A 17,913-nucleotide genomic window follows, 5' to 3' on the forward strand; every position below is an offset into this window, starting at 1 on the left:
TATAATTTTACTTAATCTTCCTTATCTTAATAATCTTCCTTATCTTAAGACCACCTATGGTTTGCTTGTATATGTATATCACTGTCTGCAAGTCTATCTATTTAAGGTGACCAGATTTTCTAAATGAAATCTGGGGACACCATACTGACCATGCCCACTTTTACAGGGGGTGGGGATAATAACTGCATGCAAAGCCCACCATGTTGGATGTGGCCAATTTGTGCTAACAGTGGGAGGGGTTCAAAAGGGTCCTTTGCTTTGGGTCAAGGGTGCAGGCGCAGGTGTGCACTGCAGGTCATTGTTACAAGTAAGGGCAAGGTGGCAAATAATCAATTTTCCTACCTCCTGCAGCAAAAACTGTACTAGCCGTGAGGAAAGGGACTGGGAAGACTATGTAATATCATTAGGTGACATAATCAATAACCCCAGACACAGCCGGGGGCAGACACATCTCTCTACTGCCTTCTCCTGCTTCAGGCAAATCACATACATTTTTTGCTAAAATTGGTTACTTTACAGTCCCTGGGGCCAGGGAACCCTTAATAAAATTGAAAAGAAAATCGGGGACACATTCTCGCATCTATCTATCTATCTATCTATCTATCTATCTATCTATCTATCTATCTATCTATCTATCTATCTATCTATCTATCTATCTATCTATCTATCTATCTATCTATCTATCTATCTATCTATCTATATATATTTCTGGCTAGGATGTATGCATGATCTGAGAAATAAACATAATCACATTGAATAGGATGCTATTTGGGGCTGAAAAAAGCTAGATAACAGAGTTCCAGCTACTGTACTAGTTGATGCCTCAGTGTAATACTGAGTCATTTTAAATTTCAGGCCCAATCAATGAACATGCAGAAGAAACTACAGAGTTACTGTTCTAATATTTCACAGGTTACAGCCTGCGTTCTGAAATACATTCAACTTCCCCTCGAGTGACAGCAGGGAAAAAAAGGAAAATGAAGAAACATGAAAGCATTAGGGAAAAGCTGTAAAGTTTTCAGCATCTCATTTATAGCGTGCAGTATATTTCCAGCTAATCCATATAGAATATGAGAAGCTCACATCTCCCTTCCTCAAAACTATTTCCTCCTCCAAAATGATCTCATTACAGCATACATAATGATATCAGACTGTAATAAAATACAACACTTGGATAAAGAAAAAAATCTTTTTGCTACGAAGCTCTTCAAAATTCTCTACCTCAAGTGTCTAATGTAGAAATTTGTACACTTCATGGGATTTGTTATATGATATAAAATTAAAATGTGAATGCTTCACTTTAGCAGAGAATGTTTCATACTGAACTGATATTTTATAAATAGGATATTGTACTTATTTCTATACTTGTGCCCAGACTATGCACACTCAATATTTGCATGTAAGAGCATTTCAAAACAAGCCCTCATTCACCTATACAGCTATAACCATTGTAGAGAAATTCATCTTCAATGTCCATAAGAGAAGCACTGAAATGTTAGCTTTCCCTTTTTGGCTGATGACGCATGGGCGACTCTGTCTTTAATGATTATGCCAATGACTTCTTGTCAAAATCAGCAGATGCAGGATCGCAAAACGCTGCTTTTTTGTCTGTATGATCACTCCTCTGTAGCAAACATGATGCTGCTCCATTTGCCAACTATTGAGATTCAGCAGCGCTCAGACCTTTTAGTGATCCTGCTGCTGAGGACTAGTGGCAGAATCACCCATTTTTTTTTTTTTTTTGTGATGGGCTGCCCTATGCATAACAAACGCGCCAAAGAAGCTCCCACACCTTTCTCCTTTTTACCACGTGTTTTTACATATTTGTTGCTCATTTTACTGCCCACAAAATTGCGCATCTGTTCATCATGTTTGGGGTGCCATTACCAATGAATGGTATTGTAAGCACGGTGTGCATTTTTGTGTGTTCAGTGAACATGCGCGAAAACGTGTGCATTCACGGAACACGCAGATGTGAATGGAGCCTTATGGCCCGTACACACGATCCGAATATCGTATGAAAACAGTCGTCCGAGGAAGGATCGTACGATATTCGGATCGTGTGTACACTACTTTCAACAGCCGATCACGACCGTTCATCCGATATTATTCGATCGGACATACACAAAAATTTTCCTCGTACGATTCCAGATCGTACAATTTTCGTTTAGTCAGTATAGTTGTCGTCCGAAAATACAATACAAATACATTACAACACATGACATCACTTCCGATTTTTTAGTCTGTCGTACGAGAATTTTCGTGACTTTATTTAGCTATTCAATTTCTACTTGCGACTATTAAGCGAGAACGGTCGTACGATCGGTCGTACGATATTCGCAACATGTGTACGAGGCATTAAAGGCATTAGAGGCATTAGAGTTCATGATTTTTTTTTTTAGGAACTTTGTCAAGGAACTACTTCATAATTCAAACAGCTACAGGGGTCTGCGAGGGCTTGTTTTTTTTTTTTTATTCCAATAGTTTTTATTACTTTTTTAAAACAGCATACAGAACATTATGCCCAGATATTCATCAGAAGATTGTTGAAACAGGAATGCAATATACATCGTGCTCATTGGCTCTTATCACATATGTAATAACAAAACCCATTAAGAAAGGTTATATTATGGCCAGAGAGGCTTCCTTGTCTCCTGATAACATCCCTCAAAACCAAAAAGTCCCCCCTCCCCCTCCCTCTATCATTATGGTGTAGCCAAACCATATTCTAAAAAATGATGGAGCGGAAAAACCAAAAGCATAATCATTAACAAAAACCAAAATAAAAACCGAAACAAAAAAAAAGGGGGAGAAATGAGGAATTGGATAGATTAGAACAGAGTGAAATGGGTCCCCTGGGTCCTGGTTTCTCATCGCAAACAACCCAGCTTTTAGGGAGCTTGGAGATAAGCAATCCAGGGTTTCCAGACCCTCTCAAACCTAGCTTGCCTATCTTGTCTTATACTGGCCAGTTTTTCGTTGATCATAATCCAGGACACCTTGTGTTTCACCAAGGTAACGTTGATTACAAGCGATTTCCATGCGCGGGTTATGTGTGAGGGCTTGTTTTAAAGCTTATTTCCTACTTGTTAAGAAGAGGAAAACACTTTAATGTTCATTGTCTGAGCGCATACTTTAAATTGTTTGAAAAAATACAGCTGAGAACAGGTAAAATAGACAGGTGAATACTAAAGATATCAGACGTTAGAATTTAATCAATTGATACCAATCACAGGACATGAGGGATATTTCTGTACAGTCTGATAACATGCTATGCACAATAAAACAATCTAGGATATAATTCTCATTTAATGGTCAAAATTTTTTATAATTTTTCTTTTTTTGTATAAGATATTTCAAAAGCAACAGGCAATGTGAGAAGTGTGATCCTCATTGTGAGTTGTGTGCTGGACCTGGCCTGGAATCCTGTCTAGAATGCCCTTCAAACACTTTGCAGGTGGAGGGAACCACTCATTGTGTCAGTCACTGTCCCGAAAGGTTTTACTTGCATGGAAAGAAGTGCAGGAAGTGTCACCCAAGCTGTAGAATGTGTAATGGTAAGTCAGCTGACGACTGAAGGCTTCTAACTCAAGCCAAACATTGACATATACATTGACAAATACAATCTTTTATTATTGCTACAGTAATATATTTATTTATTTTATTTATTTAAGGTACTTATATAGCGCCGTCAATTTATGCAGCGCTTTACATATACATTGTACATTCACATCAGTCCCTACCCTCAAGGAGCTTACAATCTAAGATCCCTAACTCACATGCATATAGTAGGGCCAATTTAGACAGAAGCCAATTAACCTACCAGCATGTCTTTGGAGTGTGGGAGGAAACCGGAGTACCCGGAGGAAACCCACGCAGGCACAGGGAGAACATGCAAACTCCAGCCAGGTAGTGTTGTGGTTGGGATTCGAACCAGCGACCCTTTTTACTGCTAGGCAAAAGTGCTACCCACACTGTATATATTATATATCTTATTTTTCAGTTTGAGTTTGAGTTGAGTTTCAGTATTTTTCGTGTTTGCTTAAGGTCTTTTGACAAGTAGCGCCCCCCCACACACACACACACACACACACTTCCTTACATAAAATACTTCAGGAAATGTTTTATAGCTCCTTTTTTGGCATTAAAATGTTTTATTGCCCCTCTCCCTCTTAACATTATAGTAAAAGAAATGCAATTTACAATATTTATTAGGTTCTAAAGTGCCACAATCTTTTTCTGTAATTAAGTAGACGTGGCCTTTAGTAGACATAATGTGACTCCCTTGAAGATTTAGTCCCCTCAATTCAGACCATTGTTTCATCTAAGTTTGACATGCCTGCTACAGAACATCAAAAACGGTCAGATAATTGCAAACTATACTTGAGAGAATGACTTGCTTTTATATAGCCATTTATGGGCAGCTTTAGATGGCATGCCAACATGGCAAAACAATACTGCAGAGGACAATGAAATCACCATCAATGTACAAGGATCACTATGGGCAGTACTTTTAAGCAGTACGGATGGATTCTGCTACAACCAGCGTGTGATTGTAATGCAAAGAAATCGTTTAACAAATGAAGGAGAATAAACACTGGGCTGAATTTACAAAGCTGTTTTTATTATATTTTGCTGTTATTTCCTCAATACCAGTACAAACTGCACTCCTGTAATCCACAGAAGTACAGCCATATGCATTGCATAAGTGGAGCTTTAAGGGTAACTGAGAGACTAGTTTCTCATCAGGTTTGCCTCACTTTTGATTGACAGCAGATGGCAGTGTGTGTATTCAAAAGCTGCTATAGGACTGAATAAAAGGTATAGATCCACTGACTACCAAGCCTATTTCTGACACTTGTGGTTTAGAAGTTAAAATCAGTATTTTTTTCTAGAAAATTACTTAGAACCCCCAAACATTTTATATATTTTTTAGCAGAGACCCCAGAGGATAAAATGGAGATCGTTGCAATACTTTATGTCACACCGTATTTGCGCAGCAGTCTTACAAACACATTTTTTTTGGAAAAAATACACTTTTTTAATTCAAAAATTAGAACACAGTAAAGTTAGCCCAATGTTTTTCTATAAGGTGAAAGATAATGTTACACTAAGTAAATTGATACCTAAAATGTCATGCTTTAAAATTGCACGCTCTCATGGAATGGCGACAAACTTTGGTACTTAAAAATCTCCATAGGAAATGCTATAAAAATGTCTACAGGTTACCAGTTTAGAGTTACAGAAGAGATCTTGGACTAGAATTATTGCTCTTGCTCTAACGATTGTGTCGATACCTCACACGTGTGGTTTGAACACCGTTTACATATGTGGGTGAAACTTGCGTATGCGTTTCGGAGAGACAGGGCGCTTTAAAAAAATGTTTTTCTTATTTATTTTACTTTTTATTTTTAAACTGTCCCTTTAAGGCTAGAGGGCGGAAGTGATGTTTGATGTCGCTCTGGTCCTCCAAGGGCATAGAGTTGAGTGGGGGCTACCTTGCCCTCACTTGATGTCCTTCCCAGCAGGTAATTGGATCGTTTCCGCAGCTATTGTTGGCTCTGGTAAGCAGCGTAAATGATTGGGAAGCGGCAGGAGGGGGGGCACCCCTTCCGCCGCCCATAAAAGTGATCCTGTGGTGAATCTGCTGCGGGGACCACTTTAATGTTAAAGCGTACCACCCGCTGTTTAAAAATATACTGGGGTTATGGCAACTATCTGCTGCCATAACCCCGGTATTAACTGTCAAAGTACCAACGTATACACACGGTGGGCGGTCCGGAAGTGGCTACGATATACTGTCAATCAACAAGACAGACCTAAAGGGGCATTACACAGTCCACAGATGTCAGTGTTGATGTGGGAACCCCTCCTGCGGAGCTATTCCGTTCTCCCGGAGAGGGGGAGTTTCCGGGAGCTGTTCCTGCTCCTGAACACAATGACTATTGCTAGCGGCTATAGCCACTGGCAAAAATTGCATGGTAGATATCTGACATGCTGGTTGTCAGCCTGCCCGTAGATGGTTGAATTTCGGCCAGTCCCTGCTGAACTGGCCAAGATTCGAAACATCTGTTGCCGGATTTAGTGTTTCAGTTTCGCATAAAGCTTCGCCAACCACATTACAGCCCTGTGCCTGTCACTGTGATGGATGCAGTGACTGGGGAGGGAATGTCCAGTACGCACACCCCAACCTCAATGATGGGCAACCTCAGTGCTAGTTTCTATCAGGTACATGAATTGGGCACAAGCACTTTTGGTGCTGCGGCCCAACAGTATTCTAAAGGGTGTCTATGACATTCCTCATGAATTCATGTTGTTTTTTTTTATTAGGCCCTATAATAAAATCAATGTAAAAGTCAATTCACAAAGATTACCATACAAGTTATCACCCTTTTAAATAATACCAACTTCAGTCTGGCAATAGCTGTAAGTTTTAATAGCTGTACATGACGTAGGGGAGGAAAATAACAATTCAAAATACTGTTAAAATAATACTTTATGAGAGGAAATAACAATTTATGAGAAAATAGGGCTTTCAACATTGTATAACAATACTAAGGCTTTATTTACCTCAAGGCCTGAGCAGCTTGCAATTATTGTAGAAATAATGAATTCAAAAATGTATCAGTAGATTTTAAGGCAGAATATCAGGGTGTCTTTTGGCAATCTTAAACTCAAAAGATGTTGGGTGATGCACAGGGTAATAATCCAGCACCTGGAAATAAAACAATAATGGGTTGATTTACTAAACATAAATAGGATGTTCACTTTGTAAGGGAATTTCCCTTTACAAGGGAATTTTATTTTAGCTTATTAAATGCGGTGAAAATGCACTTTGTAAAGAATAACCAATTATATGCAAAAAGAAATAAATAAAAAAATAGTATTTCTGGTTGCACATAATTGGATAATGGAAGTCAGCAGAACTCAATACCTCATTCACTAAGCAACGTGCAAATTCTCTTGCACAGTGAAAAGTCCCTTGCAATGTGAACAGCCTATTTGCCTTTTCTAAATCAATCTTGATGTCTCAAACTAAAAGATTCTTTGATGTATTTATAAAGCTGTGAATATAACATTCGCCAAATATTCACCACAGGTAAATTTTCCTGTCCCATGTGTTTTAAATTACAGGGAATGATTAACTACTTGAGAATGTTTTATGAATTTCACCTTCGCTTCTTCATAATATTGGCTTTCTCTATTTTAGAAGCAGTCTATTCAACCAAGACATCTTAAAAATATACAATGAGAAATTAAACACTTTTGCTTGGTTTTGTCTTTTGTCTTGCCAATAAAGAAGATTCCACTACTTGCCATACATTAGGGCCTGTGACTTTTTTTCATTATTGATCTCTACTTTTTAAACCTTTTCTCCGTCAACAAATGATAATCTTGACTTTGTTATGTGTTTGTTACATAGGATTGTCTTAACGTATTCTTATGAATTAGATAAAGACCTACACAATATCTTATCAATATCAAATTATAGGGGTCATACATGGAAAAATGTCCTTTTTACATGTTTTCTCACAATAGCATATTATTGCTCTGCATGTTGTCTTCTGCTTTTGTTATAATGTCTAAAAACAAACGGAAATTCCTGTTTGGGTAACCTGCACAGCTTGTGAAAAGGAATAATTTAATGACTGATAAATGAGTGCAAATGTTGGCCAATATAGCCCTATATAAATCACAACATAAAACATGTATTACATGCAAAGTGTCTTTGTCAATAAAATCTGTACTTTATTCAGAGAAAAAAAAGGATGAAATCATCTACATCCCTATGCAGAATAACGTAAAGTTACAAGAGAGTTTTATATTCTTTAACACGTTATCTCACGCCAGCACGCCAATGGCTATGTTAAGAAGTATGAGCCTAAGATATAAAGCAGTGTCCTAAAACTTCTAACTTCATTCTACAAATGGAATGAGACAAATTCCTTCTGGTCCACTCCTTTTTTGCAGTTAGATATTAAAACAGCTACTTGCGCTGGATAAACATAAAGATAAAAAAAAAGAAAAAAGAACATTTTAAACAGCTTTTTTTTTGTTCCTTCAGACTCCCAATTAAGGGGAGTGGTTAAATGCTCACAGGTGCTTGAGGCCTATATAACCTTGGGTAGCACTTATATTGAGCCTGCTCATTTGTGAGGCTGTTGGAACTCTGTCCAAGTGGAACTGGTCTAAGTGGTGAGTTAAAACCAGAGTTAGTGGAACTGGTCTAAGTGGTGAGTTAAAACCAGAGTTAGTGGAACTGGTCTAAGTGGTGAGTTAAAACCAGAGTTAGTGGAACTGGTCTAAGTGGTGAGTTAAACCAGAGTTAGTGGAACTGGTCTAAGTGGTGAGTTAAACCAGAGTTAGTGGAACTGGTCTAAGTGGTGAGTTAAAACCAGAGTTTAAAACAGGAGGTTATAACAGGGGCCATAGTACCTGTGTAGTGTGAGTACCTGAGTGTTGTCTGAGTAGTGTGTGTGGATCGTTAGTACTTGTGTATTGTGTACTGTATACTTGTGTATTGCGAGTGCACGTAGGTCTGCGAGTGCACGTAGGTCTGTGAGTGTCCTGCGAGTGCATGTAGGTCTGCGAGTACACCTAGGTCTGCGAGTGGTCTGCGAGTGCACGTAGGTCTGCGAGTGCATGTAGGTCTGCCAGTGGCCTGCGAGTGCACGTAGGTCTGCGAGTGCACGTAGGTCTGCGAGTGATCTGCGAGTGCACATAGGTCTGCGAGTGGCCTGCGAGTGCACGTAGGTCTGCGAGTGCACATAGGTCTGCGAGTGGCCTGCGAGTGCACGTAGGTCTGCGAGTGCACGTAGGTCTGCGAGTGGCCTGTGAGTGCACGTAGGTCTGCGAGTGGCCTGTGAGTGCACGTAGGTCTGCGAGTGCACGTAGGTCTGCGAGTGGTCTGCGAGTGCACGTAGGTCTGCGAGTGCACGTAGGTCTGCGAGTGGCCTGCGAGTGCATATAGGTCTGCGAGTACACGTAGGTCTGTGGGTGCACATGGGTCTGCGACTGTTCTGCGAGTGCACGTAGGTCTGTGAGTGCACGTAGTTCTGCGACTGTTCTGCGAGTGCACGTAGGTCTGCGAGTGCACGTAGGTCTGCGACTGTATGCGAGTGCACGTAGGTCTGTGAGTACCTGTGTATTGTCTTGTTGTGTACCTGTGTATTGTCTTGAGTATTAGTGTCAGGAAGCTAGCTGTTAGGTAATTTGGACAGGGTATAATCCCCAATCCTCATTAAATTTAATAGGTACGATGCCTGGCGGGTGTGGAGAGGCGACTCTTTGTACATCTTGCTGCATGTATGCTTTCCTTGATCATCTGATCGAGGGCGAATACCGCTGTGCAAAAGGTAAGCACATTGTTTCCCTGGAAGCCCAGGTTCTGAATCTGGGGAAGCAACTGTCAGCACTGAGATGTCCCTCCATACTAAAGGAGAGCCAGGAACGTACACGGCAGGTGCCGGCAGGGGCCAGCACAGAGGCGGGTGGAGACAGAGAGGTGCAGGCACTAGCAAAGAGTAGATGGGTGACAGTCAGGGGGGGTAGAGGGGGAAGTGCCAGGGAGGCCGATCCAGGACTGGAGCATCCTAATAAGTACGCTCCATTGAGTGACATTGGTGAAACCAGTCAGGGACCAGCACTGCTGGAGCTGAGGGACTCTCCTAGCTGCCGGGGGAAGAACTCCTCCAGTGAGAGTGGGGGGGGGCAGCGAAGGGAAAGGAAAGACAGATTCTGGTGGTAGGGGACTCAATTCTTAGAAGGACAGAGAGGGCAATCTGTAACAAAGACCTGAAGCGCCGAATAGTATGTTGTCTACCGGGCGCTCGGGTTCGAAACATCACGGATCTTGTGGGCAGATTACTGGGAGGGGCTGGGAAACACCCAGCTGTCATGGTGCACGTTGGCACCAATGACAAAGTCAAAGGCAGATGGAGTGTCCTAAAGAACGATTTTAGGGACTTAGGAGCTAAATTGAGGAAAAGGACCTCCAAGGTAGTATTCTCAGGAATACTACCAGTACATCGAGCCACACCAGAAAGGCAGAGGGAGATTAGGGAAGTAAACAAGTGGCTGAAGAGCTGGTGTAGTAAGGAGGGGTTTGGGTTCCTGGAGGACTGGGCCGACTTCTCAGTCGGTAACCGGTACTATAGAAGGGATGGACTGCACCTAAATGAGGAGGGTGCAGATCTGCTGGGAATGAAGATGGCCAAAAAGTTAGAGGGGTTTTTAAACTAGGCGATGGGGGGGAGGGTCCAGAGGTAGGGATAGTCAGCGTGGAAGATATTCCAGAGGGTAGTATTGGGGGCATTAGTGGTAGGTTGACCAAAACACAAAAACACAAGGTAAGTATAGTAGCAAGTCCTAGTTGCAATCTCGAAACACCCAAAACGAGGACAATATGCGACCGGTCTAAACTATGTGGCATGTTCACCAATGCCAGGAGCATGGCGGACAAGATGGGTGAACTAGAGATACTGTTGTACGAGGAGGATTTGGATTTTGTGGGAATTTCAGAGACCTGGTTCAACAGCTCTAATGATTGGCTGGCAAACATTCAAGGGTATACCCTTTACCGCAAGGATAGAGAGGGTTAAAAAGGGGTAGGGGTATGCCTATATATCAAGAATAATGTACAAGTGAATGTGAGAGATGACATCACTGAGGGAGCTAGGGAGGAGGTGGAATCCTTAAGGCTAGAGCTCCAAAGGGATGAAGCTAAGGGGAAAATAATACTGGGAGTATGATATAGGCCCCCTAACCTGAGGGAGGAAGTGGAAACAGATCTCCTATCACAATTTGGATTAGCAGCAAGGATGGGAAGTGTTATCATAATGGGGGATTTTAATTATCCAGACATAGACTGGGAACCGCGCATTCATTTAAGGCTTGCTAGTTCCTTAATGTCTTGCAGGACAATTTTATGGGTCAGATGGTAGACGCTCCAACTAGAAATAAAACATTACTGGATCTACTGATTACCAACAATACAGACCTGATCACGGATGTAGAAATACGGGGCAATTTAGGTAACAGCGATCACAGGTCAATTAGTTACAGTATAAATCACACAATTAGGAAACATAAAGGGAATACAAAGGCACTAAATTTCAAAAGAGCCAACTTCCCTAAACTACAAGCCTTGCTATAAGGCATAAATTGGGATAAAATATTAGGAACAAAGAACACAGTGGAGAGATGGGTTTGCTTTAAGAGCATATTAAATAAGGGCATTAGCCAATTATTTAAACTATTTAAAAGAGCGAACAAAAGTCCTGGATGGCTTCACTCCAATGTAAAAATGCATATAAAAGCAAAGGAGAAGGCCTTCAAAAAATACAGGGTTGAGGGATCATCCTCAGCATTCAGACTTTATAAAGAATGCAACAAGAAATGTAAGGGTGCAATTAGGACGGCTAAGAGAGAACATGAAAGACACATAGCGGAGGAGAGCAAAAAAAATCCCAAGAAAATCTTTAAGTATGTAAACAGTAAAAAAGGAAGGACAGACCATATTGGCCCCATAAAGAATGAGGAAGGACATCTGGTTACAAAGGATGGGGAGATGGTGAAGGTATTGAATTTATTCTTCTCCTCAGTCTTCACGAGTGAGTCGGGGGGCTTCAGTAAAACTGCAGTGTTTATCCTCATGACACAACACAGGAAGCACCTCCATGGTTAACAGAGGACAGAATTAATATTAGACTTGAGAAACTTAACATTAATAAATCACCGGGACTAGATGGCTTGCATCCGAGGGTACTTAGGGAAATCAGTCAAGTGATTGCCAGACCGTTGTTCCTAATTTTTACAGACAGTCTACTGACTGGAATGGTACCAGCTGATTGGAGAAAAGCCAATGTAGCACCAATATTTAAAAAGGGCCCAAAATACATCCCTGGGAATTACAGACCAGTTAGCCTAACATCAATAATATGTAAACTCTTGGAGGGGATGATAAGGGACTATATACAAGATTTTAGTAATGAGAACGGTATCATTAGCAGTAATCAGCATGGATTCACGAAGAATCGTTCTTGCCAAACCAATCTACTAACCTTCTATGAGGAGGTGAGTTGCCATCTAGATAAAGGAAGGCCCGTAGACGTGGTGTATCTGGATTTTGCAAAAGCATTTGACACAGTTCCCCATAAACGTTTACTGTACAAAATAAGGTCCGTTGGCATGGACCATAGGGTGAGTACATGGATTGAAAACTGGCTACAAGGGCGAGTTCAGAGGGTGGTGATAAATGGGGAGTACTCGGAATGGTCAGGGGTGGGTAGTGGGGTTCCCCAGGGTTCTGTGCTGGGACCAATCCTATTTAATTTGTTCATAAACGACCTAGAGGATGGGGTAAACAGTTCAATCTCTGTATTTGCAGATGATACTAAGATAAGCAGGGCAATAACTTCTCCGCAGGAAGTGGAAACCTTGCAAAAAGATCTGAACAAATTAATGGGGTGGACAACTACATGGCAAATGAGGTTCAATGTAGAAAAATGTAAAATAATGCATTTGGGTGGCAAAAATATGAATGCAATCTATACACTGGGGGGAGAACCTCTGGGGGAATCTAGGATGGAAAAGGACCTGCGGGTCCTAGTAGATGATAGGCTCAGCAATGGCATGCAATGCCAAGCTGCTGCTAACAAAGCAAACAGAATATTGGCATGCATTAAAAAGGGGATTAATTCCAGAGATAAAATGGTAATTCTCCCGCTCTACAAGACTCTGGTCCGGCTGCACCTAGAGTATGCTGTCCAGTTCTGGGCACCAGTCCTCAGGAAGGATGTACTGGAAATGGAGCGAGTACAAAGAAGGGCAACAAAGCTAATAAAGGGTCTGGAGGATCTTAGTTATGAGGAAAGGTTGCGAGCACTGAACTTCTCTCTGGAGAAGAGACGCTTGAGAGGGGATATGATTTCAATATACAAATACCGTACTGGTGACCCTACAATAGAAATAAAACTTTTTTGCAAGAAGAGAGTTTAACAAGACTCGTGGCCACTCATTAAAATTAGAAGAAAAGAGGTTTAACCTTAAACTACGTAAAGGGGTTCTTTACTGTAAGAGCGGCAAGGATGTGGAATTGCCTTCCACAGGCGGTGGTCTCAGCGGGGAGCATCGATAGCTTTAAGAAACTATTAGATAAGCACCTGAATGACTGCAACATACAGGGATATACAATGTAATACTGACACATAATCACACATAGGTTAGACTTGATGGACTTGTGTTTTTTTTCAACCTCACCTACTATGTAACTTGCTAGGCAAAAATGGGAAAGGGGAGGGGGGAAACATAAAGGCTTCAGCTAACCTGCTCAGTGTCTGTGGATGGCCTACCTTGTCACTCAATACAAAATTTTAAGTTAGAAAAAAACATGCAAAAAGCTTTACACAAAATAAAAAAACTACATTTCTACCGCATTCTTCATTTTGCTAAAAATAAGAGATCAATTAAAGAGATTTTCCTATCGCCCCCATCTTGTACAACTACCTCACATGTTATTCCTTGGGCTTAAAATTGAGATTCAGCAGAGATTGACTAAAGTGCTGGTGTACAGAATTCTGACATTTCTATGGTCTAATAATTATGACAGAATTCATTCATTTAGAAAACACTGTAAAATAATGTTTTCTCTTGACTGAAAGAAGTCATTAGGATTGAATGCAAGGAAACCAAAGGCTGCAAATCTCCCAGAATCCCACCCTCTAAATACTATAGAACAGTGATGGCAAACCTTGGCACCCCAGATGTTTTGGAACTACATTTCCCATGATGCTCATGCACTCTGCAGTGTAGATGCGCATCATGGGAAATGTAGTTCCAAAACATCTGGGGTGCCAAGGTTTGCCGTCACTGCTATAGAATATCTCCATGAGATTCAGTCATTGTACCAGAATGAAGACATGAGGGTGCAATGATCACCAATTTCCCTAGAAAGGGATATTTAATGAGGAGAATGAGTCAATGGAGGATAATGAAGAAAGAAAACTTGCCATGTTTGTAAACCTCAAATGAGGTGTATGGATTCACCACTATTACTAATATTCAAAAATGTCAGTTCACCTGTATATAAATGGAAATCATGATATTGTACATCTGTGATTTGGAAGTTTGTATGCCATGAGTCTAACATGTACCTCTACACTTTGTACAGATTCATCAGTTCAAGCATGTACAACTTGTGACAGAGGCAGCAGCCATAAAGGAGGGATATGTTATCCACAGTGTGAGGAGCATCGCTACCTAGATGATGATGTAAGAAAGTACACATACAATGCATGCCATATAATTATACTGTATTTTATGTATGCTGTACAGTGAAAAACACATACATATATGTAGCAATAACTCTCGGTGGAGCTGCTGGTTTATTACTGGGCCTGTCCTCTATTCTCTTCACCCCTCTTAAGTTGTTCAATCCCCTTGACACGGCTGTAGAGCAGTGTTGTAATGATATCAATACCAACTTTAACCCACAATATACACTTATAGTTATATTTACCTCGACCTGGGTGCTTGTAGCTCCACCTGCAGGAGAAATAACAACACTGCACATAAACTTCTGTAATAACCAAAATAACTTCTTTGTTTGGATGAATGATATATTTATATAAAGAATTATTACAGTGACTACACTATCACACCAACGTAGTGCAACAGTACAGTAAACAGTTATGACAATCTTGGTAACAAACACAAATATACTTAAATATATTTCTGTACCAGGGAGCTCCCCCTGCTTTAAACCGTAAAGTCACTACCCTTTGTAACTAAATGCAGGGCCCAGCAATAAAAGAGATAGTCTTAATGTCTTCAATCTTCGCTAGCTACAAATTTGTAATTGTAATCCACAGAGGGTTCTTCTTGGGTGTTGTGCAGTGTAAGGTAATACACTAAGGCAATTATAATCCAGAAGATTGATTAAGTGTTCTTATACAAAGAAGACAAACATCTAGTATCAGTTCTTGAATACTGGAATCTATGCAAACGTAATGTTCTCCAACTAAACTTGTTCTGTGGGACTATTAGTCCCAGCAATACTCTGTAACCGTCCTAAGTGTGTGTAGTATTAAACAAAGTTCCGGGTGTTAACCCTCTCACCACACGGGATCCGGGCAGATGGATGTCTCCATTTCAGCAGTTCTCAGTCCGTATGGAGCCACCAACATGCCGTCACACTGTTCCGTTTACTAACGACCGGGAGTCCTTGGTTACCTCCCCCTCGGGTCTCCAGAACAATCACTTCTGCTGCTTCAGCACACTGTGATATGATGGCAGGATCCCCGCTGCTGCTCCGCTCCTTCACAAGGTAGGCCGCAACCTTGTGGGACACACACACCCACAGAGTCCTGCTGGCAGGCCATGCGTCCCAGGAACAAGAGACCTAAGATGGCCGCTCCCAGCCCTTTTATATCCTCCCATAATGCACTTCAGTTCTTCTCTTGTCCAGGAGCATTGTGGGTAGGTCATAGTTAATGTTCAGAAGTAAACAATCAATCACTTCCATGTCACTTCTCTTAATCATGAAACATAAAAGTGTTGTACCTTTTCAATTGTCCACTAGATGGCACTAGATCAACTTATATTCTTTTACAACACACATATGACTAACAACAAAAGTTGTCAGCGCTACATATAGTTATATCGTTAGTCAGGTTGAGAAAAAAACAGAAATTCACATAGATAGTTAGTCAGGTTAAAAAAAGACACAAGTCCATCTAGTTCAACCAAAAAAAAACAAAAAAAAACACAACCACACAATGCCATACACACAATCCTATACCCACAGTTGATTCAGAGGAAGGTGAAAAACCCCAGCAAAGCAGGATCCAATTTTCTACAGCAGGGGAAAAAATGCCTTTGAGAGGCAATCGGACATTCCCTGGATCAATTTTACCTATAAATGTTAGTATCCAGTTGTATTAAGTACATTTAGGAAAGAATCCAAGCCTTTTTTAAAGCAATCTACTGCGCTGGCCAGAACCACCTCTGGAGGGAGTCTATGCCACATTTTCACAGCTCTTACTGTGAAGAAACCTTTCTGTATTTGGAGATGAAATCTCTTTTCTCCTAGACATAAAGAGTTCCCCTTTGTCCTCTGTGATGACCTTAAAGTAAACTCTACACCATGTTCATTATATAGACCCCTTATGTATTTATATATGTTGATCATATCCCCCCTTAATCTCCTCTTCTCAAGAGAGAATAAATTCAGTTCCTCTAATCTTTCCTCATAGCTGAGCTCCTCCATGCCTCTAATCAGTTTGGTTGACCTTCTCTGAACTTTCTCTAGTTCCCCGATATCCTTTTTGTGAATTGGTGCCCAAAACTGAACTACATATTGAAGATGAGGTCTTACTAATGATTTGTACAGGGGTAAAATTGTATCTCTCTCTCTGGAGTCTTAATACAAGAAAGGATTTTGCTCACTTTGTAAACCGCAGCTTGGCATTGCATGCCATTATTAAGCTTATGATCTACCACAGTGGTTCTCAACCTTTCTAGTGCCGTGACCCCTTGATAAAATTTCCCAAGTTGTGGGGACCCCTAACAGTAAAATTATTTTCGTTGGTCATTTCATTGCTGTAATTTTGCGACTGTTATGAATCGAAATATAAATATCTGATATGCAGGATGTATTTTCATTCCTACAAATTTAACATCTTAAAGCATAGTGATTAATCACAAAAACAATCTGTAATATACAGTGCAAAATATTTATTTAACATATAAGTTACAAATGAATAAAATGCCCCACCAAGAGACAGGGTAAGTGCAGACAGCGGGCGGGCGGCGGGGCACAGTGGGAGCATTGATATGGCACGGGGCAGCATTTGATGGTACAGTGGGAGCATTTGATATGGCACAGTGGCTGCGTTTGATGGGCACAGTGGCGGCGTTTAATGGGCACAGTGGCGGCGTTTGATGGGCACAGTGGCGGCGTTTGATGGGCACAGTGGCGACAATTGATGGGCACAGTGGCTGCATTTGATGGGCACAGTGGCTGCATTTGAGGGCACAGTGGTGGCAATTGATGGGCACAGTGGCTGCGTTTGATGGGCACAGTGGCTGTGTTTGATGGGCACAGTGGCTGTGTTGGGCACAGTGGCTGCGTTTGATGGGCACAGTGGCGACAATTGATAGGCACAGTGGCTGCATTTGATGGCACAGTGGCGACAATTGATGGGCACAGTGGCTGCATTTGATGGCACAGTGGAGGCAATTGATGGGCACAGTGCTTGCATTTGATGGGCACAGTGGCGACAATTGATGGGCACAGTGGCGGCGCTTGGTGGCACAGTGGCTGCGTTTGATGGGTACAGTGGCTGCGTTTGATGGGCACAGTGGCGACAATTGATGGGCACAGTGGCGGCGTTTGATGGCACAGTAGCTGTGTTTGATGGCACAGTAGCTGCGTTTAATGGCACAGTGGCGGCAATTGATGGGTATAGTGGCTGCGTTTGATGGCACACTGGCGGCGTTTGATGGCACAGTGGTGGCGCTTGATGGCACAGTGACTGCGTTTGATGGCAGTGGCGGCAATTGATGTACAAAAATGCTTTTATTAATTAGTATCTCTGACTTACCAAGTCACTTGTGTTCCGTCAGAATCAGCAAGCCGTCTGTGTTAACCAGAAAAGACGCTTTGTCGCCGCCATCTTGATAGACTCGTCCTCAACAAGCGGACTTCGGTGGGTGTAAAAAGATGTCCGCTTGCTGACTTCTAAGTGTAGCCTCACTGCGGATGAGAGTACCGGAGAGTACCGTGCGGTCTCTCTTCTCACGGAGGAGACAGCTCGCTGGCCGAGATGGACAGACTCCGGCGTAACACAGTATCTTCGGGTCTGTCTCGGCCAGCATTCGCGACCCCCTGGCAAATCGGCAATTGACCCCCCA

General features: G+C 41.6%; 1 protein-coding gene across 1 annotated transcript in view; it reads left to right on the forward strand.

Annotated features, from left to right (window-relative positions):
- The window catches only part of LOC141131517 (cysteine repeat modular protein 2-like), a 209,666-nt gene that overhangs the window by 139,876 nt on the left and 51,877 nt on the right, over positions 1-17,913 (forward strand). The window contains exons 13-14 of the mRNA XM_073618879.1: positions 3,352-3,557; positions 14,171-14,271. Of these exons, the coding sequence (XP_073474980.1) occupies positions 3,352-3,557; positions 14,171-14,271 (307 nt within the window). The remainder of the gene's footprint in view (positions 1-3,351; positions 3,558-14,170; positions 14,272-17,913) is intronic.

This window comes from Aquarana catesbeiana, linkage group LG03 (assembly GCF_042186555.1).
Source record: "Aquarana catesbeiana isolate 2022-GZ linkage group LG03, ASM4218655v1, whole genome shotgun sequence".
In the NCBI taxonomy this organism is placed as follows: Eukaryota; Metazoa; Chordata; class Amphibia; order Anura; family Ranidae; genus Aquarana; species Aquarana catesbeiana.